At 40.0% G+C, this 24,320-nt stretch overlaps 2 protein-coding genes, 1 long non-coding RNA gene and 1 pseudogene across 7 annotated transcripts in view; 2 read left to right on the top strand and 2 right to left on the bottom strand.

Annotated features, from left to right (window-relative positions):
* LOC306645380 overlaps window positions 1-24,320 on the top strand; it is a 268,819-nt gene that overhangs the window by 111,332 nt on the left and 133,167 nt on the right. The gene's annotated exons all lie outside the window — the stretch shown is intronic.
* The window catches only part of GLDC (glycine decarboxylase), a 114,361-nt gene that overhangs the window by 21,503 nt on the left and 68,538 nt on the right, over window positions 1-24,320 (top strand). For all 4 annotated transcript variants that reach the window (XR_013759608.1, XM_079113023.1, XM_079113022.1 and 1 more), the window contains exons 3-8: window positions 83-218; window positions 7,407-7,571; window positions 12,355-12,432; window positions 13,861-14,008; window positions 14,334-14,530; window positions 18,013-18,109. Coding sequence is in view for 3 of the 4 variants with exons in the window: in XM_079113023.1 (XP_078969149.1) it covers window positions 83-218; window positions 7,407-7,571; window positions 12,355-12,432; window positions 13,861-14,008; window positions 14,334-14,530; window positions 18,013-18,109 (821 nt within the window). In the remaining variant the exon portion in view is untranslated. The remainder of the gene's footprint in view (window positions 1-82; window positions 219-7,406; window positions 7,572-12,354; window positions 12,433-13,860; window positions 14,009-14,333; window positions 14,531-18,012; window positions 18,110-24,320) is intronic.
* Window positions 9,276-11,100, bottom strand: LOC306645362 (guanine nucleotide-binding protein G(I)/G(S)/G(T) subunit beta-1-like; annotated as a pseudogene). Its single transcript has one exon. The product of its transcript is annotated as a guanine nucleotide-binding protein G(I)/G(S)/G(T) subunit beta-1-like (transcript).
* On the bottom strand, window positions 14,985-15,959 carry LOC306645042 (proteasome subunit alpha type-6-like). Its single transcript, XM_079112295.1, has one exon. The coding sequence runs from the start codon at window positions 15,881-15,883 to the stop codon at window positions 15,143-15,145; it is 741 nt and encodes a 246-aa protein (XP_078968421.1). The 5' UTR covers window positions 15,884-15,959; the 3' UTR covers window positions 14,985-15,142.

The raw sequence follows: 24,320 nt of genomic DNA, 5'->3' as shown, positions 1-24,320 counted from the left end.
AAAATGAGGGTTTTAAATTGTACTTAGAGCTCCCTTCTGAGACATTTTCTCTCTGTAACATTTCTTTCTTTCCCACAATCAGGTGAAAATGAAATCCTTGCAACTCTGCGTGCCATTTCGAGCAAAAACCAGATCTGGAGATCGTATATTGGCATGGGCTATTATAACTGCTCAGTGCCACAGACCATTTTGCGGAACTTACTGGAGAACTCGGGATGGTAATGTATCTCCTGGTTACAGAACAGGAATACTGTGATCTGCCTGATTCTTCCCTTTCCCCAAGGTGCGTCAGACCCACATGCTGACACCTAGCCCCTGATACTGTCTCTAAGCTCCAGGAACCTACCTGGTTTCTCTGAATGGGAAGTCTCCTCGCTCAAGTGTAGAGGAAGTAGAAGTTTCTTCCTGCTTTTGTTCCCATGACATCTAGCACTCTAAATTGCAGATGCTGGTAATGACTTCCTCTCTGCAACTTAGTTTCTGTACTGTCTTTGAGCAGGATGTCAGACCCACAGGTGGTTGACTCAGGGCTTTATTTCTTTTTGGGGACCCTGAAACTTCAGGCTAGGTCTGAGCTTCCTCAGTGAATCAGTGTTGGAGTCCAGGAGAGAACTCAGTGGGTTGTATTCTCTTAGGATTTTAAGGTGACAGGTAATACACCTCCCTGCCCCATATCTCTGAGTTCATGACCAACTGAAAATGAAAAGATAGTGTCATAAATGAAGATCATAATATTGATTTGATTACTCAGCACTTTATTGACAAAGAGAGCATTTGTATTCTGTGGATAGGCTCTGTTTTTTTCATTTTTAATTTATTTTTATTGTAAACAAATGGGATACATGTTATTTCTGTTTGTACATGGAGTTACAGCATACCATTTGCGTAATCATACATTTACATAGGGTAATGATGTTTGAATCATTCTGTTATTTTTTGGATAGGCTCTTCTTGAAAAGACAAGAGAAGGGCCTGAGTTGTGCATGCTTGGTTACTTGCTTCAGGAGCCTCACCCCTCAGACAAGTCATTCCTGTTCTTCTTGGGGTCTGCAGATATGCTGCTGGTTTGTGTCCCATGTCCACTCTGGCTCTCACTGATCCAACATCCTGAATGCATTTTTGCATTTGAGGAACAACTTGGAGGCTTCTTCCATACTACTTTTTTGGTTTCCTGTTGCTGAGTGCTAAACGTCATAAAGAGCCAGAGGGGTTCACATCCCAGTGCTAAACAAGTAAACACCTTGGACATTCCCTGCCAGGCAGAGGCCATGGCTCCAATAGTGAATGAGGGCAGATCAGGGCATCTGCTGCTTCTGTCCCTTTGGAAATAATAGCTAACCACAGAGAAAGGAGGGCAGGGCCCTTCTGTCCCTCCTCTTTAGATTGGTGCCATTTTACATGGCAGAATATTTGAATTGAAACTTTACTGCAAGTGAAGCCTTAATCCAAAAAGAAGAAGTCTGCTTGGGAATATAGGTATACACCTATTCCCAGTATAAAAACAGAGCTAATGTGGAATGGGGGAGATGATGATGATGATTCCTGAGTGATTTGTTTGTGTAAAAAAAAAAAAAAAAACCCTTTAATTTCAGTAGGACCATTATGATGTAAGGACAGAGTAAATGGTTGCCTCTGCAATTCAGATGTTTTTATAGCAAGGTGCAGAGATTGTCTTTCAGATTAACATATATAAAATCAACTTTAGTAAATGGCAAATCAAGGAATCACCTCAACAGGGTCTTTTGAAATACCCAAGTACTTTTCAAATCGACCAATCTTAAAATTTTGATCAATACTTTGCATCTTTTTTCTGCTTTTCTCTAAGTACCACTGTCATCTGGTGGGTGAGAGTGCTTTGTCCTAGATGCAGTTATCTGTGTCACATCTTTATAGGAACCAGATCTGTTGGCTCGATCACACATGCATTGCCATCCCTGCATGTCACTTTTAGTTTCAATATGCTCCACTTCCTGTTATTAATAGACCACCTAAGAACTTGTTTTTCTTTTTTTTTTTTAATTTTTATTTTTTTGTAGTTGTAGATGGACATAATACCTTCATTTTGTTTATTTTATTAATTTATGTGCTGCTGAGGATCAAACCCAGTGCCCCACACATGTGAGACAAGTGCTCTGCCACTGAGCCCCAGTCCCAGTCCCCAAGAACTCGTTTTTTTTCTGCTTTGGGTGTGTATGTGAATATGTTTGCATTGCTGAGGGCTTCTTTTCCACTGTAATATTAGTAAAAGTCTGAATGGTAATCTCCAAGGTTGATTTCGAAAGCAAATGGCCTGTCTCTCTATCCCTACCCCACCTTAAAAAAAAAAAAAAAAAAGAAAGAAAAAAAGTCTCCAAAGTTCATGAATGGGCAACAGCTCTCCAGCTGTCTGAGTGCGGGCTTGCAGCCTTTGCCCTTGCCCTGGTGGCCATACAGAATATTCACCATATTGCTCTCTGTTCGTGAACGAATGTGTTAATTTACTTTAGAAGCAGCCAGCATTTTGAGAGGGAGGCAGTGTTTTTGTGTGGCCTTTCAGTTTCCATTTTGGGGTGCATATTAAATATTGTTTCTTTCCATTCTCTGAAAGCTGATCTGAACCAGGGAGAGATACTGCACCCTGCCAGCACTGATAGGGAGGGCTGTGCACGCGTGGGTGGTAGACTTCACATTATCATCCTTCTGAATGGTTTCCATAGTGATGGAACCAACAAATTCCGGTGACGTGAGGTGAAAATAAATGGGCAACACAGCCTCGAAAGAATACAAACATTTAGGCCCTTAAAAGAAAATGTACATCAAATCTAGAGTTTGTTTATAGGGTCCACTGTTTCAACTGCTGATAATATCAGTAACTAATATCAGTAACATTCACATTTTCTTTTTGTCTTTCTGTTCTATATAATTTTGGTACCAAGATTAAAATGAGAGACACTCACAAGTGTTTGTCTTCCTGCAAACCCCCACTACCTCCCTCTTTTCTAGTTCCAAAAGAAAGTCACAGCCAAAATGATAGAGAATACTGATTCATTTGAATAAATGTTAATGTCATGTTGAAAATATCAGACATCCTATTTGAGCAGAACTAAAAGCCTTCTTGGATGTGCAGATAATTTTTTTATATACATTAAAATACATGCAGTAACCAACTGAGTTAGTCAGGACATAGACATTATGGACCACAGACACGTTTTCTTTCTTGTTTTTTTTTTTTTTTTTTTTTTTTTTTTTCTTTGCTGTGTGCTAGGGATTGAACCTAGAGGTGCTCTACCATTGAGATACATCCTAGTTCTTTTTATTTTTTATTTTGACACAGGATCTGCTAAGTTGCTGACACTGTCCCTGAATTTGCTATCCTCCTGCCTTAGCCTCCCAGTAGCTGGAACTATGGGTGTACATCTCATTTTAGATCCACTCTGAGAACACATGACCTACAGGCACATGTAAATTTCCTAGAGCCAGGGATTTAGAAAGCAATAATTATCAGTGTTCTTTTTCATTCAAAAGAATTTGCAATTGCCAATTTACAAATGTTGTTCACTTGAATAACAATTGGGCAGTATATTGCCATTTCCAAAATGTTTTATGTATGTGAATCTGATTTGAGTGTTAAGAAAAACCTTTGGTATAGGTGATGATCTCCATTGATGGCCAAGAGGAATCAGCTGGAGAGTTTAGTTACTTGTCCAAGTTCACAAATAATAAGTTAAAGAATTAAAACTAACTGGGCATGGTGGTGCACACCTATATTCCCAGTGGCTTCAGGAGACTGAGGCAGGAAGATCAAGAGTTTGAAGCCAACCTCAGCATAAGTGAGGTGCTAGGTCTGGGGATATAGCTCAATTGGTAGAGTGTTTGCCTCGCAAGCTGGGGTTCAATCCCCAGCAATCCACCACCGCAAAAGAAAAGTGAGTTTCTAAGCAACTCAGACTCTGTCTCTGAATAAAATACAAAATAGGGTTGGGGATGTGGCTCAGTGGTTGAGTACCCCTGAGTTCAATCCCTGGTGTACACACACACACAATTAAAAATAAAACCAAAATCCAGTACTGTTACTACTATTACCACCACTTTTTCTTTTCTTTTCTTTTTTAACTGGTGGTGCTTGGGTTGGAACCCAGGCCTTACGTGTGCTAGGCTACTCTACTACTGAATTATATCCTTAGCCCTTTTTATTTTATGTTTGAGACAGGGTCTTGCTAAATTACAGGGGCTATCCTTGAACTGGTATTTCTTCTGCCTTGACCTCCTGAATAACTGGGAATACAGGTGTGCGCCATGATGCCCTGCACCCAGGCTTCTTAATACTAGATATAGGAAATCTTTGAATCAATGTGCTACTTACAGGAGTATAGACAGGTATGAACTTTCTGGAGAGGAACATGGCAATATGTACTGAGAACTTGGAAACTAATTATCATATATGAATTAAAATTCTTCTAGGAATTTATCCTGAGGAAATAGACCTAGATAAGGTTGTTCACTATTATGCTATTTTTAATATTAAAATCAAATGTCATATTAAACTTGAAAGATCTTGTTAAATGTAAATTCATTTAAATAGGTAACATGAATTAAATAAAATAAATGAAATAAAATTATTTAATACCATAGAACAAATTATATTTTTAAATAATATGTAGTTGTTAAATTGTCCATGGAATAATGTTAACTGAAAACAAAAAGAGGATATAAGACTTGATGATGAATATAATCCTCTTTTCAGATATAAATCTGATTTATAATGTAGAAAAGAGACTGAAATAAATGCACCTGAATGTTAACTATAGTTATCTTGAAATTTTAGGTTTATGAGTAATTTTATTTTCTCAAATAGTTATCTGAGTTTATCAGCTTATTACAATAAATATGTATAACATAATCATAAAAAAGATAGTAAATACATTCCTGGCATACAGAAGGTAGTTAATAAATAGTATCTGATGTATTTAACTTATGGAACATATAGTGAAATAAACATTAGTGTTATTTTTACCATGCAGAGAAAATAAATCACTGTTTAACATTTGATTCACTAGCTTGTTTTTGCAAATTTACAAAAATATCATAGTTTTTATTTCACTTTGAAAATTAATATCTTGAGCTTCTTCTAATGTCAGGAAATATTTATTTATAACATATAAATAATTGCATAATATTAGATGCATGTTTTTAGGTTATTTCACTATTCCTGCTGGTGAACCCCTAAGGTTGTTGCTGGTTCTCACCATTTAGTGCTGCTAAATTCTTTTGGAATGCCATTCTCTACCTGTTGTTTATTCTAGGTCTTTCTCTAAGGATATATTAAATCCTTGCTGTTTTTGAGATGAGCTAGCTGGTACGTGCATATGCCTCTGTGTGTCTGCATACCAAATGATGGTTTTGAGTCAAATGAAAGTGCTGTGTTATCCAGGCAACTCAAGCATATGGCAGGAATACTGCCATTTCTGTCTTCATGGCAGCAAGCCGAGCACAAAGGTCTAGTCTGATTTGAGATCACAGCGGCCTGTTGTCCATGCCTTTTGTGTGACCCCATTTCTGTGCACATTCCCTTTTTAATTGCCTGCACCATGCATTGTGTGCCTCATTCATTCCAGTTCACCACCTGCTTAGAATTTGGCAAAAACTAATTTACAGTTGTTAAGCCAGGGTATTCAAGGAATTAACTGAAGCAAAAATTTATTCTGCTGTATACACACATACACATATATGTTATACTGGTGAGTTCCTGGAAATTATTTAAGTCTTGATATTGTACTGCTTGCTAAGACAAACTCCTCCGCACACTTCCCCTAAGAGAGGAAATGTTTAAAACAAATAAAACCAAAAAGATAAGATATTGATTTCAAAGCCTTCAAAAAACGAATGAATGGAAATATTCCAAAAATGATTACCAGAATAGAGGTGAAAGGAAAAGAATTTGAAGAAATGAAAAGCAAATCAATCACCAAAAACTTTTTCTAAAACTCTATTGGAAATATAAATATAATAGAGATATTTATGAATGTCAGTCTCCTGCAGGTGCAAGAACTCAAAACTGACCCATGTGGTAGTCAGAGCAAATGGGTTTTTGGTGAAAAAAGTAGCAGCTCTATTATAAGTCCTAGTCACCCCCATCCTATCACATTATCTTATTTAAAACATCTATCACTCTGAAATCTGAAACGATTTTATTGTCTCTTTTCTCCCTTAAAATACATTTACCTTGGGATCAGGGACTACTAGCCACGTTGCTTATGAACCTATAATAGTTCCTGGTACTAAGAAGATAGTAAATAATTGAAAGATGGGTGAATGAGCGAAGAAATGGAAAAAATGAAAAAAGGAAGGAACTCATGGGGTTAATTCACATATCTAAAGCCACATTCTTAACTGACAACTAGCAGACATAAGATTAGAATCCATATGTCTATGTGGCCTTCTAGTCATTGTCACCCCTGAATTTTGGAGCTATAGAGTTGACATTCATTGACTTAGCTAGATAGTGAGAATTCTTAAGTAAATGTGTATTAATTTCTTCTTCTTTTTTTTTTTTTTGGTACTAGGGATTGAACCCAGGGCACTTTACCATTGAGCTACATCCCCAGCCCTTTTTACATTTTCATTTTGAGGCAGGATCTTGCTAAGTCGCTGAGACTGGCCTCAAACTTGCAATCTTCCTGCCTCAGTCTCCTAAATTGCTAGGATTATAGGCATGTGCTACCACGCCTGTGCCCTGCAGACATGTTAATTTCTTAGGAATACATAGAACTTCTCCTGTTTAATAAAAAAGCAAATATAAAAAGGTTTCAAATGTTAGATACTAATTCTTGGATGCTCTCATATTATGAGCTGTGAAAGATAATGTGCTTTTTCTTGAGGAAAGATAAGAGGAAGTGAAAGTTCTGTTTATAATATCATAGGTAGGCTCATGTGGATTTTAAGAGATAGTTTACAATGAAACACATATGTACAATAAGATCATTAAAATAGTAATGTTCTGCCAGGTGCAGTGGTTCATGTTTGTAATCTTAGCAATTTGAGTGAGGCAGAAAGATTGCAAGTTCAAGGACAGCTTGGGCAATTTATTGAGACCCTGTCTCAAAATAAAAAATTAAAAGGTCTGGGCATTTAGTTCAATGGTAAAATGCCCCAGGTTCAATCCCCTGTGCTCACCTTTCTCACAAATAGTAACGTAGGTTAAAAAAAAAAAAAATGTAGAGGAAGAAAGATAAGTACTGATTATCCTCCAAACAAAGGATAATATTTTTACTACGATTTAATTCTGCTCTCCCTTACAAAAGCCAAAAGGGATCCTTACTGATGTATAATTCTTAAGAGATTCAGGTACTGAATTCTAAAATGAAGGCATTTCATGAGCTTCTCTAAGCATCAGACAGTTTGAGCATGGTCTTGTGTTTCCCTCCCAGGGTCACCCAGTATACCCCGTACCAGCCAGAGGTGTCTCAGGGGAGGCTGGAGAGTTTACTCAACTACCAGACGATGGTGTGTGACATCACAGGCATGGACATGGCCAACGCATCTCTGCTGGATGAGGCGACTGCGGCTGCAGAGGCCATGCAGCTGTGCCACAGGTGAGAGATTCAGCCTGGGGTTCCCTCCAGGACAGAGACATCCTCCAAGTCCCTCTCCTCCTGCACATGGGAGCAGGCTCCAATGTCCCTGTCAGTGCCTCTGTGACTTGTCTCTCTCTCTCTCTCTCACACATATTGGTATACATGAGAAACAATATATTGGTAACACTGCATTAGTTAGCTGAGGTAACCAAAAAATCTGATTGATATAATAGTGGTTTTTGAAAAGCCACTATTGCTTAACATTACATAAGAGAGAGATTTCATTTTCTCTTACATAATGTTAAGTACAAAGATAACATTAACTTCAGGGATGTTATGGCATCCCTGAGATATTACCAAGGACCCATGTCTGTCTCTCTGCCATCTTTAGCAGGCTTCATCCTTGTGGTCAGCAGATGGCTGAGGGAGCTCTGGCGGTCACATCTATACTGAGGAAGAAGGAAAGGATAAAGGGGACTGCTAGTTAAATACCTCCTCTTTAAAAAGTTTTTTGGAAGCCCTCACTCAATAACTTCCACTTATATTTCATTGGTCACCCTTTCCTGCAGGTAAACCTGGGGAAATAAGGTGTGTTTAGATGGATATATTGCTGCACCCAACATTTTGGGTGTCTGTTACTTTGGGGTGAAGGAACGAATGAATACTGGGAAGAATTGGTAATCTGGAATGTAATATGTAATGAGTATCATACTCTTTTATGATGATACCGTATTCAGGTTACATTAATATCTGAGTGGGTTTTTTCTAACCTTGTTTTCTTTTCCTGTTTTATAAAACATTGTGAGCACCTCTCGATTTCCTTAGTCTGCTTTCTATGCCACGACTTATGTCTCCATGGTAGTACTCAAGTGCATGGAAGCACTGTGATTTATTTAACTCCTCTCTATTCTTTGTTTCTACCACATATTATTAGTAATAACATTTCATGTGTAGCCCTATCATAAATCTTTGTCAAAACTTCTGATTATTTCCTGAGAATTCATTTTTAGAAGTAGTTACTGTGTTGTGATGTACAGTTCATTTTTCTTCCGTTCCTCACCTTCCTTAATTCTCTGCCTCGTGAGTGTGTTAGAGCATACCTTCCTGGTAGAATTCTCATGCTGACGGTCATTTGGTAAATCTACCCATATTCACGGGGTGTCTGTGTGGTCTCGAATGCCCATGGAGTTCTGTTTCTTGGCTCTGGCAGATTGGGGGTGAAAGAAGAGGCCCAAACTCACTCAGCAAATGTGGAGGTCCCTATGGTGGATTCCAGCCATAGGCCCTTCTGCTTCCTGAGCAGCCTTAGGGTGAGTTCAGGTTCTTCTCTCTGTGGGGGAATGGACAGCTACAAAGGAATGTCATCATCTACGCCTCTGGTTACTACTTTCAGCTTTTATTATTATTTTTCCTTTGGATGGTACTGGGTTTGAACCCAAGGCCTTAAGTGTGTTAGACAAGTGCTCTACCACTGAGCTACATCCTGACCCATATATATATGGAGAGAGACACAGAGACAGAGACAGAGACAGAGAGACAGAGATGAGGCCTGGGTAAGTTGCCCAGGCTGTCCTTAAATTTGGGATCCTCCTGCTTTAGCCTCCCCAGTAGCTGGGATTACAGGCAGTATACCTGGTTATTCTGTTTTTCACTGATTTTCAAGTCTTATTACTACCATCTATCTGCTCTCCCTCTCCCTCTTCTTCTTTTTTTTTTTTTTTCTTTTTCCTTTTTGGTACTGGGGATTGAACCCAGAGTTGCTTAACCACTTAGCTAGCTTAACCACTTAGCTACACCCCCAGCCCTTTTATTTTTTATTTAGAGACAGGGTCTCACTAAGTTGCTGAGGCTGGCTGTGAGTTTGCCATCCTCCTGCCACAACGTGCCACCTGCCCCTCCCCTCGGCCCCAGCCTCTGGGATTACAGACTGCATTACCACTCCCAGCTTCCCCTGCCTCTTTGTTATGTGGAAAAGTTCACCTCACACTTGCAGAGCCCAGGGGCTTTCTACTCATGGGCTGCTCACTCTCTGCAAAAGGCCTGACTTGGCTCTTCCCTGCATTCTCATTCCTTGATGTCTGCATTTAGCATTAATCTTTTTTTTTTTTTTTTCTGGTTAACATGTTTAGTGTAATATTTGCTTTTAAAACTCATCAGAAAACAAAGATAATGGCCCCAGAAGGAATGCACAGTTTGTCTTAGTTTACAGCACAAAGATCTTTTCTCTTAATGGGAATCATGCTCTTGGTTTCAGCAATAGGTGAAGGAGAAAGGTCTTGCCCTTTGAAGTTCTGAGGGGAGGTGTGGGTGTCCATGTTGGTATGGCTGGATAGGATATGCTGTCACTGCAGCCCTTCGAGGTCAGAAAGGTCTTCTAGTCTCTGTGGCGTCCACCTGTGGTGTTAGTTCCAGATCTTGAGGAAGCTACCACAGGACCCTGTTGCCATGGCCATGCCATCATTGGTCACCCCTAGGCAGCTAACACAGTTGTTGTGTTCAGCCAAGACACCTGCCCTGTCTGCTTTGAGTGCATCCCAGACACTGCAGTTGAAGTCATCCGCACCTGGAGAGCAGCAGGCACCCACTCTTGGAGAAGGACACAGACGTGATCCCGCATATGATGCCATGGGAGAAGGTCTTAAGCTTTTGGTCTGCACTGAGGTCAAACAGCCTGCAGGTGGCATCATCCCAGCTGGTGGCAAACACATTGCCGTTTGGAAAGAAGCAGATGGCATTGATGTCGGTCCGAATCGTGGCCTATGAAGGTCTGTCTGCACATCCCCTCCTGGACATCCCAGAGCTTGGCCCAAGCACCACAAGAACCAGAGACAAACAGTCTGGTGTCAGGAGCGAGAGACAGGCTCATGACATCTCCAGTGTGTCCAGTAAACGTGGTTGTCTGGTGGCCAGTCTCAATGTCCCAAAGAGCACAAGTGATGTCTCCAGAGCGGGTGATGATCTGATTGTCACCCAAGAATCTGCAACAGGACAAGTAACCTGTCAGCTCACTATTCACAATGCACATTCCCTTTGTGAGTTTTCAGGTTGTAAATGGAGCAAATTGTTGTCCAGGCCACCACAGGCCATGTAGTTCCCAGGAGGATCGTAAGCACAGGTCATGACCCAGGAAGAGTGCAGAGGAATGGCCTGGACCTTGTTTGTGGTGTAGCTATCCCCGATGATGAGCCTTCCGCCCTGTGAACCGCTGACGAGAAGTCTGGAATCTGTGCCCCAATGCATCGGGTAGATCTTGGCCAGGTGCCCCCTCAGTGTTCTCCTGGTGTGCATCTGGATTCTTCCCACTGGGTCGATGATGTTTGGGATCCAGCAGAGAGTTACATCTGCACGTGCTTTTCGAGCATCTCTAATTTGGTTTTTAAGTTGTTCTGCCTGCTGCCTGTGACCGGTCAAGTTCACTCATCTGTAGTTCTTAGTGCTCTCCATGCCACCTCAAAGGATCCGCAATCTTAATTTGGAAGTGCTTCTGGTCTGATCTCCAACACACATCACTTTGTTTCGCTCTCACCCCACACCTTGACTCGCCCGTGCCGCCCTCTGGTGGTCGCGCTCGCAGCCTGCAGGTAGAGCCGATGAGACTGGTCGCTGCGGTGCTCCGGTCCCAGCCACTGTCCTAGCGGTCTGCCCCTCAGACGCCTCTAGCCATCCAGATGGGCGCGGCGGACCCATAGCTCTACTCTTGAGAAGCAGCCCAAAGAGCTTATTTCTAGGAAAAATTTTTTTTTTAAATTGTGCTGTTTCTATTTGCACTTCAGGTCATCGAGACCCTCAGAGTTCTTTTTCTCCAGGTTTATTTAGATTCAGACCGTGCATTCAATGCATTGTGCATTGGACAACCAACCATTTTTGTATTTTCCCGATTCTACCAATTCCTCTATTAAATTTATTATAAAATACCTGTACACTGTGAAAAAGATCCAGACAGTCGAGTGGGATATAAGAAAAGTAAAACCTGCTGTTTTCTCATCTTAGTCCTCTGAAGCCACTATTGATTGTGCATTATGTCTCCTGGGATGTTAAGCGTGTAGCACAGTGCCGATGTACAAACCCACATGTTTTTTCTTTTTATCCCAATGTGTTCATGATAACGAACTGTGAACTCCCATACCACTTTTGTTGCTTGAAATCATGGGATGGTAGAAAGTTCCCAGGGTGTGTGTCTCACTGGTACCACTCTGCTCTTTGTGGTCCTGTACACCTCACAATCCACGTCCTTTTCTTCTTGTATTGAGTGAAGGAACTTAATTTAGATATATTTTTTAAAATATTCCTCTTGCCAATAAAATTCTAAAATGTATTTATAAGATTTGTTTTAATTTTCATTTGTATCTAACCATTGGCCTTTTCTTTGTTATTGTGGTATATTTTTTAAAAATTTGAGCCATTTTTCCAGGTGTAGGATGCATGCCTGTAATCCCAGCACCTTGGGAGGCTGAGGAAGATTGCAAGTTCAAGGCCAGCCTCAGCACCTTAACAAGACCCTGTCTCAAAATTTAAAAAATGAAAAGGACTGGGATTAGAACTCAGTGGTAAAGTGCCTCTGGGATCAATCCCTAGTATGAAGAAAAATAAAAAAAAGATTTGAACCATTGTAAGATTGCTTTTACTAAATGGGGTTAGAATGGGAATCTGATTTAAGTGGAATCACAGTTAATATCACTAGGAATTAATGACTTGGTACTTTTTGCACTATGCTCAGTCTTTACTAAGTGCCATGTTTGCTTTGCATTCTCAGATACTTTGATTTTTTAATGTTCATGTTTGTGCTTTTTCTTTTCAATAGACACAACAAGAGGAGGAAATTTTTTGTTGACCCTCGTTGCCACCCACAAACGATAGCTGTCATCCAGACTCGAGCCAAGTAATTAACTTTATTTTAAACCCAGAGTAATAGCATGCTCATCTCTTGCTCTTTCTCACTTCCAATCTGATTAGAGGTGAATCTGCTTTTTGTTGGGGCCATCGAGTTTTATTTTCCCTCCTACTTTCTTCCAGGGATTTCTGTGGCAACCTCACTGTCATAATCAAGGGGGGTACACAGTGGATTTAGCCACTTTGCTTCTCAGTAATTTACCATGCTGTTTCTGTTAGCGCAAAAAGACCCGGGTAAATGCAAACTTCACAAATCAGCCAAAAGTTTTTATTCAGGAATGGAGTCATGGTTCTGATGGACCCACTTTCCTGGTGGAAAATGAGCCACTGAACAAAGACAGGGACTGGGTTTATATAAATTATTTTGAGAGGTGGTCTAATGAGCATATTGGTTTTCTTGGGCACTCAAGAATTTGAACTTTTTTAGGTTAGGGGACTGTGGGCAGCATCTGGAGAGAATTTACAGTTGAAGGAGATTAACGCCTCCCAGATACTGTTACTTTAGGGGTGATAAAACACCTCCTCCTTGTCTGCAACTAGCACCTGGAAAACATTTGTCTTGGGAGGTGACCTTCTTTTTCATTCCCTTTTCCCCAGGCCATGTTATCTTGGTGAGTTTTCTTTTTCCATATCTATTAGTTTCATTGTCTTTTTATTAAAAAAAAAAAAAAAAAAAAAAATGTGTATGTTACACACACACACACACACACACACGTATATTATTTCAAGTGTTTCAGGAAGTTTAAAAAACAAAGGGAAAAGTAGAACTCACTTGTAAGTATTACAATTTTTTTATGTATCCCCTGCAAACATAGTTTGGGGGAACCCACATGATACCTAGGTGTAATACAGTGGAAGGTGTATTTGCATTTGTTTAGTTCTCTAATCAGAGGAACAAACCAAGCACCACCTCCATTTGTGTGCTTTTGCTTTCTCCTTTGGAAACACCTGGCATTCTTCCCCGACCCCACACAGCCATCCCTGTACCCCTTCAGAAGTTTTTCTAACATGATCATAGAGTTTTAGGAATCTAAGGAAGTTCTTCCTCCTTGTCTTACTAATGTTTTTCCACTTACCTAAAAGTGATCCAAGGTCAAAGTGGTGGTGGCTCTCTTGTTTTAGCTGTTGTTCCTATTGCCCTAGGAAGTGGTGCTCCTGGGTCTCCCTCAGGAGTAGGTTCTCCTGGGAAAGGTTGAAGGAGGGGAGTGCTGGGGGTAAAAGAGAGGGGGAGAAGCTGAGCTGTGGATGCCCTGGGGTTGGTGTGAGGCCCTGTTTCCATGGAAGGGCCAGGTATGAAGGGGGCGGGGCTGGGAGGACACAGAAAATGAATGCTGTTTCACTGAAAAGAAACTGTAGTTCATTTAATTCTTCCTTGTAAAATGAAGGCATGATTGTTCTTTGTCTTCTTTTTTTCCAGATACCGTGAGGTCCTCATTGAGCTGAAGTTACCCCATGAAATGGACTTCAGCGGAAAAGATGTCAGTGGGGTGTTGTTCCAGTACCCAGACACGGAAGGGAAGGTGGAAGATTTTACAGAGCTTGTAGAGAGAGCCCATGAGACTGGGGTAGGCAGACCCCTTGGGGGAGTTCAGGGAGGTGTGTCCCAGCTTTTGTCTATCTATCCGTCCATCTTTTGCTTCGTCTTAATTTCTTTACCGTTATCATAGGAATTGTGAAACTCCTACCTATTCCTTTCTCTTGGTTTATTTTGTTCACCTGATTCCTGGCACACAGCAGGCACTCTGAATATTTGTTGAAAGAATGAAGGAGTAAATGGAGTTCACAGAACACGAGCCAGCTCTGCCTATCTACCTGTCTGTCCTAGATTATTTGTCACGTCCTCTGTTCTTAGGAAGGTAGCAACTACTCCACCCTTTCTTTCCTTTCCAGAGCTTGACCTGCTGTGCTACTGACCTTCTAGCCCTGTGTGTCTTGAGGCCACCTGGAGAGTTTGGGGTGGATATTGCCCTGGGCAACTCACAGAGATTTGGAGTGCCACTGGGCTACGGTGGACCACATGCCGCCTTTTTTGCTGTCAGAGAAAGCTTGGTGAGGATGATGCCTGGAAGGATGGTGGGGGTAACAAGGTAAAGCAGCCCCTGTGGCCCACCCCATCCCCTTTAGTGTGGTTCCTTCTGATCACAAATGTTGATTTTTTCCTTTGAATTTAACTGGTCATGTTGAGTTAATTAAAGTAATGTACAAAACAGATTAAGATGAGAGTCTGGAATATGAACTAGTACTTCTCAAACACCCTACATTTTGTACGTATTTGAAGAAGTGTGTGTATAATTTAGAATGTATTGGCGTTTAGTCATGTAAGTACATTCGTTTAGGTTGACAGAAGCTTTAAGACACTAACTATTTTAGGTGTGTTTGGTGTCTACCTAGTTTCCTTATGGAAAGTATTCTCACGCCACAGTTACGTAAAGACACGTGCAATGAGAGATGATGAAGAGCACATTCAGTGATTCCTGTCACTTCTCAGAGGCATCTGCCACTTTTCAGATGTACTTTCTTGAGTGCTTCTTATTTTATTTTATTTTTTTTCCAAAAGCACTGTTTTTATTTATACAGAGTCCTAACCACTTCAGTAGTAGGAGTGGGAGAGGTTCCTTTATCAATCCAGGGCCTCCGTAATGTTGGTTTGTTGTTACCAAACACACAGGCGAGTGGATTTGGTAAACTAATGACAATGTCTAGTCTCTTTCTGCTAGAGCAACAAGGTGAGCATCAATCTCTGCTTCTGTAAGAATCCTGAATTTAGGATTTTCAACTGTAACTACTCCAACTTCTATTTCTGAAGGTTTGAAATCAATTGATAGAACAGTAGACAGGCATGTAATTGCAGTTTCTACTGTCTGTTCAAATGTCCAATCAAATTTCTTCTTCACTTTTTTTTCAAGGAAGCTGGTTGATTCAGTTTGTTTAACACCTGCTGCAGTGGCTTTAAACCCACAGTAGTAACCTGCAGGATCACACTTGTACACCTGAGGGCCTTGTTCTTCATCGATACCAATTAAAATCATACAACAACCAAGTGGCCTCATTTCATCATTCTGTGTGTAGACCTGAGAAATATCAGCAATTCTTTTACACAGCATGTCCACAGGAATCTCATAGCCATACTTGTATTTCCAATTAGCTGCCTCATAGCGTGCCCTTTGTACCTGAGATCTGCTGTCAGCTGTCATTCCAGTCATCACACAGCCATTGTTTTCAGTTATCTTGAATAAGTGAGTCACTGTGCTGGAATCCAATAATTTGTCAGGTACTTTCTTCTGTGTGACAATTACTGCACAGTCTTTCCCTCTGACAGCTACTGATGTAAGACCACCCTGGTTTATAGCCTTAAAAGCATATTCTACTTGGTAAAGCCGACCCTCTGGCGAAAAAATGGTAATGTGGCGGTCAAAACCAGCGCTGGAACCACGGGACATGTTGGTACACCCACTACTTCAAACACAGTCTCCGGGCCCCGCAGCTCCGGCACCAGCCGTACAACGCCCCCGGAAGTTGCAGTGCGAGTGCTTCTTATTTACGAAGCTTCTCAGATGAAGAACTGAGGAGTGCCAGGACTATTATTGGGGATATTTATTATTTATTTTTTGGGTGCTGGGGATCGAACCCAGGGCCTTGTGCTTGCAAGGCAAGCAGTCTACTGACTGAGCTATCTCCCCAGCCCCTATTATTGGGGATATTTAGCATCATTGTTTTGCTAAAAGCTGGACTACTGAGCATAGTGAATGATGTAAGGGTGACATAAAATTTTGAAATACTCTCAATTTGTGTAACAGCTTTTTAGTGTAGAAACAGTTTCCTGCCTTTTTTTTTTTTTTTTTTTTTTTGCGGTGCTGGGGATTAGAACTCAGGGCCTTGTGCTTGCAAGGCAAGCACTCTACCGACTGAGCTATCTCCCCAGCCCTAGAAACGGTTTCATCAACTACTCTTGCATAGGCTTATTTTATTGATGCCTCTTTCTTCATCAGAGATGAGACAGGGCTTTCATTTAAAAAATTTTTAAAAAATTCTAATTAGTTATATATGACAGTAGAAAGCATTTTGACACATCATGCATAAATGGAGTATAACTGCTCATTTGTCTGGTTTTACATGATGTAGAATCACACTGGTCATGTAATCATATATAATCATATATGCACATAGGGTAACAAAGTCTGATTCATTCTACTATCCTTCCTATTCCCATGCCTCCTCCCCTCCCTTCACTCCCCTCTGTCTAGTCCAAAATAGTTCTATTCTCTACCCCCTGTCCCATTGTGAATTAGCAGAGAAAACATTCAGCCTTTGGTTCTTTGGGATTGACTTATTTCACTTAGCATAATATTCTCTAGTTCCATCCATTTACCAGCAAATGCCATAATTTCATTCTTCTTTAAGACTGAGTAATATTCCATTTTGTATATATACCACAGTTTCTTTATCCATTCTGTGGAAGGGCACCTAGGCTGGTTCCACAATCTAGCTATTGTGAACAGAGCTGCTATAAACATCGATGTGGCTGCATCACTGTAGTATGCTGATTTAAAGTCTTTGGGTATAGGCCAAGGAGTGGGATGACTGGGTCAAATGGTGGTTCCATTCCAAGTTTTCTGAGGAATTTTTATACTGTTTTCCAGAGTGGTTTCACCAATTTTCAGTCCTATCAGCAATGTATGAGTATAACTTTTCCCTCACATCCTTGCCAACATTTATCGTTGCTTGTATGCTTGATGATTGCCATTCGATACAGAGGGCTTTCTAATTAAAAAGTTAGTATATTAATTATTGTTAGTTTTTTTTTTTTTTTTTTTCTGTTTTTTCGTTTGTTTGGTACCAGGGATTGAGTTCAGGGACACCCAGCCACTGAGCCACATCCCCAGTCCTATTTTGTATTTTATTTAGAGACAGGGTCTCACTGAGTTGCTTAGGAACTTGCTAAGTTTCAAAGGCTGGCTTTGAACTCAAAATCCTCCCGTCTCAGCCTCCCTGAGTCTCTGGGATCACAGGCCAGTGCCAACCATACCTGACTTATTGGCTTATTTTGATAATAACTTTTTTCTTTCTGAAAAGTGGACCCCATAAGTTATATGTTGATGAAGCTTAGATTGAGTCTTGTCTTATCAAAATTTCCATTTGTATTAGGGAGAGGAATATTTTAGAAGCAAGTAAGTCTATTAAGATTATTTTTTTGTGTGATAATAGCATTCAGTTCTTTTTGTACTTCTGGTACAAAAATTCAATTTTGTCAAGTATTTCCCTTTTTCCTCTGTTGCCAAGAAGCTCAGAGTAAAGTTTAATTTAACGTTATTATGTTAGGCAGTATATTCCTGGGAACTTTTATTCCCATATTTCTAAGAAGTCTTATTGTATATGAGTGCCTCTAAAGTATAAACTAAAACTCATTTAGTCCTATTTAAAAGAAAAAGTTTTGGAAATTTCTTTTGAACTCACACCCAAGTAAATTTTCTGAATTCACTTCATCTGGGAAGGAAAGAAGCTGTTCTGCCAATGGCACCTCCTAGTGCTATGATTACCTGTGCTAACTGGACACCTTGTCTTGGTCCAGGGATGCCACTGGGAAAGAAGTGTATCGTCTTGCTCTTCAAACCAGGGAGCAACACATCCGGAGAGACAAAGCTACCAGCAACATCTGCACAGCTCAGGTAAATCACATATCTGACCTGAGTATCAGTCTGCAGAAGTGAGCTGCCGGGGTCCAGCCCTAGCAGGGGTCGTGGTGGTCACAGGTGACGGAGTCGGCGTCGGTGAGGTGGAGAACAAAGCAACACAAACTCAAGGAATGGATGCTATGTTCTAAATTTTATTTTTCCCAGCCAGCTTTTTATACATTAAAAAGTTGACAGTTACACATGTTTTTTCAGAACAGGAAAAAGTCACAAGGAGAAAAACAAAAATATTTTGTATGATCATTACTAGACTAGACAATGAAGTATTCTAATTATTCTAGTAATTGTTTACTTGTGATAACCTGTAACTAAACAATAAGACATATTAATATTTAACTGATCATAAAGGTTAAAGCAAGTTTACTAGGGTTGAATAAACGTCAGTCATGTGACTACTGCTGTAGTTAATAAATGGTAGACATTTTGAGCTAACAAATATATGATATCATCTTATACTGTGTGAAATTAACATTGAGGAACCCTTTATTTCTTCTGTTCCTGTTATTCCTTCCTGATGGGGTTGGAATTATTTGCCTACGTGTTTCAGGTCATCTGAGAGTAGTCAACGGGATCGGCAGCTAGAATCTGTTTTTGCATTTTCTCATAGCAGTCTTGGTTACTCAGAGTTTCATAGCAAATTAGTAAATCTGAAATCACTGTTCCATAAGAAGTCTGATTTTTATGTTCTAACCCTGGTTCTGTTAAGACCCCTATTTTCAGGGAAAACACATAAAACATTAATAGTAAACCTACACATATTAAGCAAGCCAGGAAGGAAAGCCCACAACCCAAATTCCCAATGAGATGAGACTTTGCAAACATCTTTATTACTCAGCGGAATCCTTGTCAAGCACTGAGGGGAATTGCAGGTGGCGTAACAGTGAGCTACCTTACAGTCTGCAGGAGTGAGCTACTTGTTCATTCATTCCTCCGATCACTCATTCCCCAGCTGCTGAATAGTGTGCACACCAGAAAGGCAAGATCTTGATAGAGAAGTCTTGTGGTCTTGTCAGAACCAAAATAGAGTGTCTTTTACTGATGTTCTGTGTAGGCACACATATCACCTATGTATTCACTTCATCGTGAGTGTTTTAATAAAAAACAAAGAACATTTTTCATTTTTATTTTACCTAAAAAACACATCTTCAGATCTTGGACAGGCTAGAGAAAAGACAAAGGGGCTATTCTTGATTTTTTTTTTTTTTTTTTTTTTCCCTTGGCCTTGGGGCAGATCCATTCTGGGTGGAGATTGGGGCACTCTCTTTAAGACTGGAAAGGACATGCTCCAGGAGTAGGATCTGGAGGGCAGAGGTGCTGGAGGGGATGGTCCACATTGGCCAACTGTTGGTGGCTATGGGGCACTCTCAGAGTTCATGAAAAGCATTCCTGAAAAGGATGGGATAAAGGGAGGCACTTTCTGGGCTTTTGACCTTCATCAAACTTGCTCCAAGACTTAGGTCAGAGGGTTTTGAAACCCAACCAACTCTTAGGACCAAGTGGAAGACAACTCCTGAGCATAGTATCCATGCTAGGTGCATCTCTTCCACTAAGGGTTAGGGAAAGTGAAAAATCTCAGACACTTCAGTGGGAGTTTTGGCATTCTTACTTCTGAGGGTGTTGGCTCCAAGAACCACCGGTAGGTTTTAGAACACGTTTCCACATAGGCAGTGGATAATAAGGTCTTTCTATAGTTGGTTCTACAGCCACTGCTCTTGATAATTTTCCTATTTTTTTCCTGTGTTACTTTTGGCCTCAGGAAGGTGGCTACCCATTTTCAGGTGAAAGATCTTCTAGTCAGCCAGTGGCACAGGAAGGAGCCAGTTGTTAAAGGCTTTGTTTGCCTTGAACAATAAATTGATCTTTATATGATGCTTTTCCTTTCTGCAATTTCTGCTCCATTTGTTGAGTCCTCTGCTCTGTGTCTTCTCTTCCTTGGCAGCTAACTGCTCCTATCTTGCCCTTTATGCCCATGTCCTTCCAGAAGTTGTTGGGTCCTGAGTCCATTCAGGGCCTCAGTTTCCTGCTTCCAGGGTTGAAATTCATTTTCCAGGCCAACTGGGTCTGCCTTCAAGGAACAAAAGTTATGTTTCTGCTTCTTAATCTATTCCAGTTCACATATAGCCTATATTTCATTGTTTACCTTGGGTTGTAAAAGCTCTATATATTTTTTTGTTTTGGTACTGGGGTTCAACCCCAGCCCTTTTTATTTTTTTATTTTGATACAGGGTCTTGCTAAGTTGCTTAGGGCCTCACTAAGTTGCTGAGGCTGGCTTTGAATTTGCGATCCTCCTGCCTCAGCCTCCTGAGTCTCTGGGATTACAAATGTGTGCCACCATGCTAGCAACTATCTTTAAAAAAAAAAAAAAAAAAAAAAAGCAATTATTAATATGATGTTTGCTCCTGGGATAGCCAAACTGTCTTGTCTGGTTTTTGTCTTTTCATTTTGATAATCTTCTAATTCTCCATCATCTATCTTATTTTATGTGTTCCTTTTTGTAAATGTTGCATAAAACAGCTATGCATATAGCTCCACCATTGGCCTGTTTGTGAGTGTGGGTCTACCCTTCTTCGTTAGGAGATAACTGATATATTTTGAGTTGTTCCTTCTGTGCTGTACATTGCTGGCCTTCTGCTTCTTGTAGCAATTGGTTCATATTCTTTTTGATGCTGCATTTTTGCTCTTGGCATTATAGAGTCCAAAATGGATTTCTCTTATTTTTGAACTGTTAATGGGGCATGACTGTTTTTTAAAACATCTCTGGAAGTCTCTTAATGGATTATTTAAAAAATCCTTCTATAAACTTGTGACATTACAGATGTTGGAATTCTCATCATGTTCTCTTTATGTTCTCCTATTTCTCATTGTCAGCCACAGATTGCTCTTTTATTAGCTTTTCCAAAGTCAGGTGCATTGAGAAACAATTTACATTTCATTAGCTTTTTAAAAAAAATTTTTTTATTGAGCTACAACTCACCACCAAACTTACCAATTTACAGTATACAGTTCAGTGGATTTTAGTATATTCAGAGTTGTGCAACTATGAGTATTTAATTTCAGAATATTTTCATCACTCCAGAAAGAGACCTTTTCCCTTTGAGCAGTCATTCCTCATACCTCTTCCTTCATGTAGCACCTGGCAATCTACTCTACTTTCTATCTCTATGGATTTGCCTATTCTGGGTGGTTCATATAAATGGGATTGTACAACACAGGGGCTTTTGTGCAATGACTTCTTTAAATTCGCATGTTTTCAAGGTTCATCCATATTGTAACATGAATTGGTTCTTTATTTTTATGTGAATAATAGTTTCCTGTGTGGATGTACTATATTTTGTCTATCCACTAAGCCCCTGATGGACATTTGCATTGTTTCCACTTTAGGACATTATAAACAAGGTTTCTGTAAACATTTTTTGTGCAAGTTTTTGTGCAAACAGGTTTTCAGTTCTTTTGGATAGATGCCCAGGAGTGAAATTACTGGATCATATGAAAATTCTACGTTTAACTTTTTGAGAAACTTCAGACTATTTACCAAAATGGTTGCACCCATTTACACTCCTACCAGCAGAGGAAGGTTTGAATTTTTCCACATTTTCCCCAAAACTTGTTACTGCCTGTCTCTTTTTGGTCTAGCCATCCTCATGGGTATGAAGTGGTATCTTGCTGTGCTTTTGATTTGCATTTTCCTAATAACTCATGACTTTGAACATTTTTTCATGATTACTTGTTACCTTTCATTAAATATCTTGATTATATTTTTTAAGTTTCTCTTTGTATCAAAGAAATTTGAATTTTCTTGTTCTCTGTTTCTCTGATCTTGCTATTCTAATGCCTTTTCAAACTGAGCACTGAAAAAAATGCTTTTCAAAGGTTTTCATTTTTCATGTAAAAATTTTTAATTTAGTTTACATTTAGTTTTATTTATAATTTTACTTATTTATCATTTTATTTATTTTTCATTGGTGGGGATTAAGCCCAGGACTTCACAAATGCTAGGCAAGCACTGTACCACTGGGTTATACCCTTTTCAAAGATTTCTAAAAGTGATTTTATACTTCTCATCAATTTGTTGTACATTCATATGGTTGTCCAGTCATACAGTCTCTTGTTTGTAGAAAGAGTCATTTCTGAACTAAAAAGGGACATAAAACAGCCTCCAGAAGGCTGTAGTGAGGGAAGCTTCTAGGGCATTCTATGAATATCAGGCCTGTTTCCTGTTCCCTGGCAGCGTGACCATGAGCATTTGAGCACATGTGTCCTGGATTCTTTACTTCATGCTGACCCTCTCCACAGGTGCAAAGTGCTGTGATCCTTTATGATTGGTATATGAGGTCTGTAAGCATGTCCCAGGGACTTCCAGTCCAGGAAAGTCTATTTCTTTGTTCTCTGATATCATCTCTTCTTCCTCATTTTCTTCATTGATTGCTAACTTCCTTTATGACATCATTTGCAAGCTGTTTCTTGTTTTGCAATGACCCCTAGAGAGATTTCTTCTAGCAGAGAAAAGGTGGATCTATCTAAAATAGATCCCATATTGAACATTATCCAACTTTTTAAAAGTATTTATTGTATTTCTCTGTTGAATACAGTGTCTGTTTTGTGAAATGCCCCTTCCCACCCTGGAGTGATTAGCCATGAAGGTAGACCTTGAACTGTTGACCTTGAACTGCTCACCAAGTGCATTAGAGATCACACTGCTGAACAAGTGAGATAGGAGGGACTGTGGGAGAATAGAGTGGGCTGGGCAGGTAGCAAATATGAGACTTGAATTTGGATCAGTTCCCTGGGGTGACAGTGAATGGTTGGAATGTTGCAGATTCTAAGGTGAAAGAGCAGTGAGCAGTTAGACCAAGAGGAGAAGGAGGAGGTTGGGTCTCCATCATTGTCCCCTGAGACACCACTCATTTTGGCTTCTGACCCTAGCCATCTTCTTTTTATCTCTCCCCCACCCCCTTTCCTGTTCCCCAAACAGAATCCTCTCACAGGAGCATCCTGAAGTTGGATCCCTTATCTCAATGAGTTTCCAATGCTCTTCTCCAATTTCTGGAGAACTCAATTCAACTCAACTCATACATCCCTATAAATACTTTTTTGAAACCTCAATCCAATGACTAAAAGAGAGCTCTTTACTTTAGAAAGTGACCTTGTTTTCACTGGGTCATCCAGTGTATGTCCTACCAGCTCATTTTGGTTTTATTTCTGTTCTTCCCACATTTTTATTTTTGGCAATCCATGGTCACAAATTCTCCATTTCTTTTATGAGGGCAAGTGTTGGGGATCAAATGCAAAGTTTTTTTTTTTTTGCAGTACTGGGGATTGAACCCAGGGCCTTGTGCTTGCAAGGCAAACACTACCAACTGAGCTATATCCCCAGCCCTTCAGAACTTTTGATCACATACCAAACTTGCACTTTGCCATTAGCTACAACCCAGCTCCTGATTGGGTGAAATTCAGTTTCTGGTGTTCTATATAAGACTTCAGGAGAATTGTTATTTCCTGCATTTTGTTTCTTTTCTTTTTCTTTTTTTTGTAAGCAAGGATTGAACCCATGTGCACTCAACCACTGAGCCACATTCACAGCCCTTTTTATGTTTTATTTTGAGACAGGGTCTCCCTTAAGTTGCTTAGGGTCTTGCTAAGTTGCTGAGGTTGACTTTTTTTTTTAATTTATTTTTATTGTAAACAAATGGGATACATGTTGTTTCAGTTTGTACATGGAGTAACAGCATACCATTTGCATATTCATAAATTTACGTAGAGTAATGATGTTTGATTCATTCCGTTATTTTTTTCCTTCCCCCCACCCCCCCACCTCTCTTTTCCCTCTATACAGTCTCACTTCCTCCATTCTTGTCCCCCTCCCACCCCCCATTAAGTGTCATCATCCGCTTATCAGTGAGATCATTTCTCTTTTGGATTTTTGAGATTGGCTTATCTCACTTAGCATGATGTTCTCCAATTTCATCCATTTGCCTGCAAATGCCATAATTTTATTATTCTTTATAGCTGAGTAATATTCCATTATATATATATATATACATATATATATGTGTATATATATATATATATATCACAGTTTCTTTATCCATTCATCAATTGAAGGACATCTAGGTTGGTTCCATAGTCTGGCTATTGTGAATTGAGCCGCTATGAACATTGCTGTGGCTGTATCTCTGTAGTGTGCTG

Source organism: Sciurus vulgaris (genome assembly GCF_902686455.1).
Source record: "Sciurus vulgaris genome assembly, chromosome: 15".
NCBI lineage: Eukaryota > Metazoa > Chordata > Mammalia > Rodentia > Sciuridae > Sciurus > Sciurus vulgaris.
This window is presented reverse-complemented; position numbering and strand designations above follow the sequence as displayed.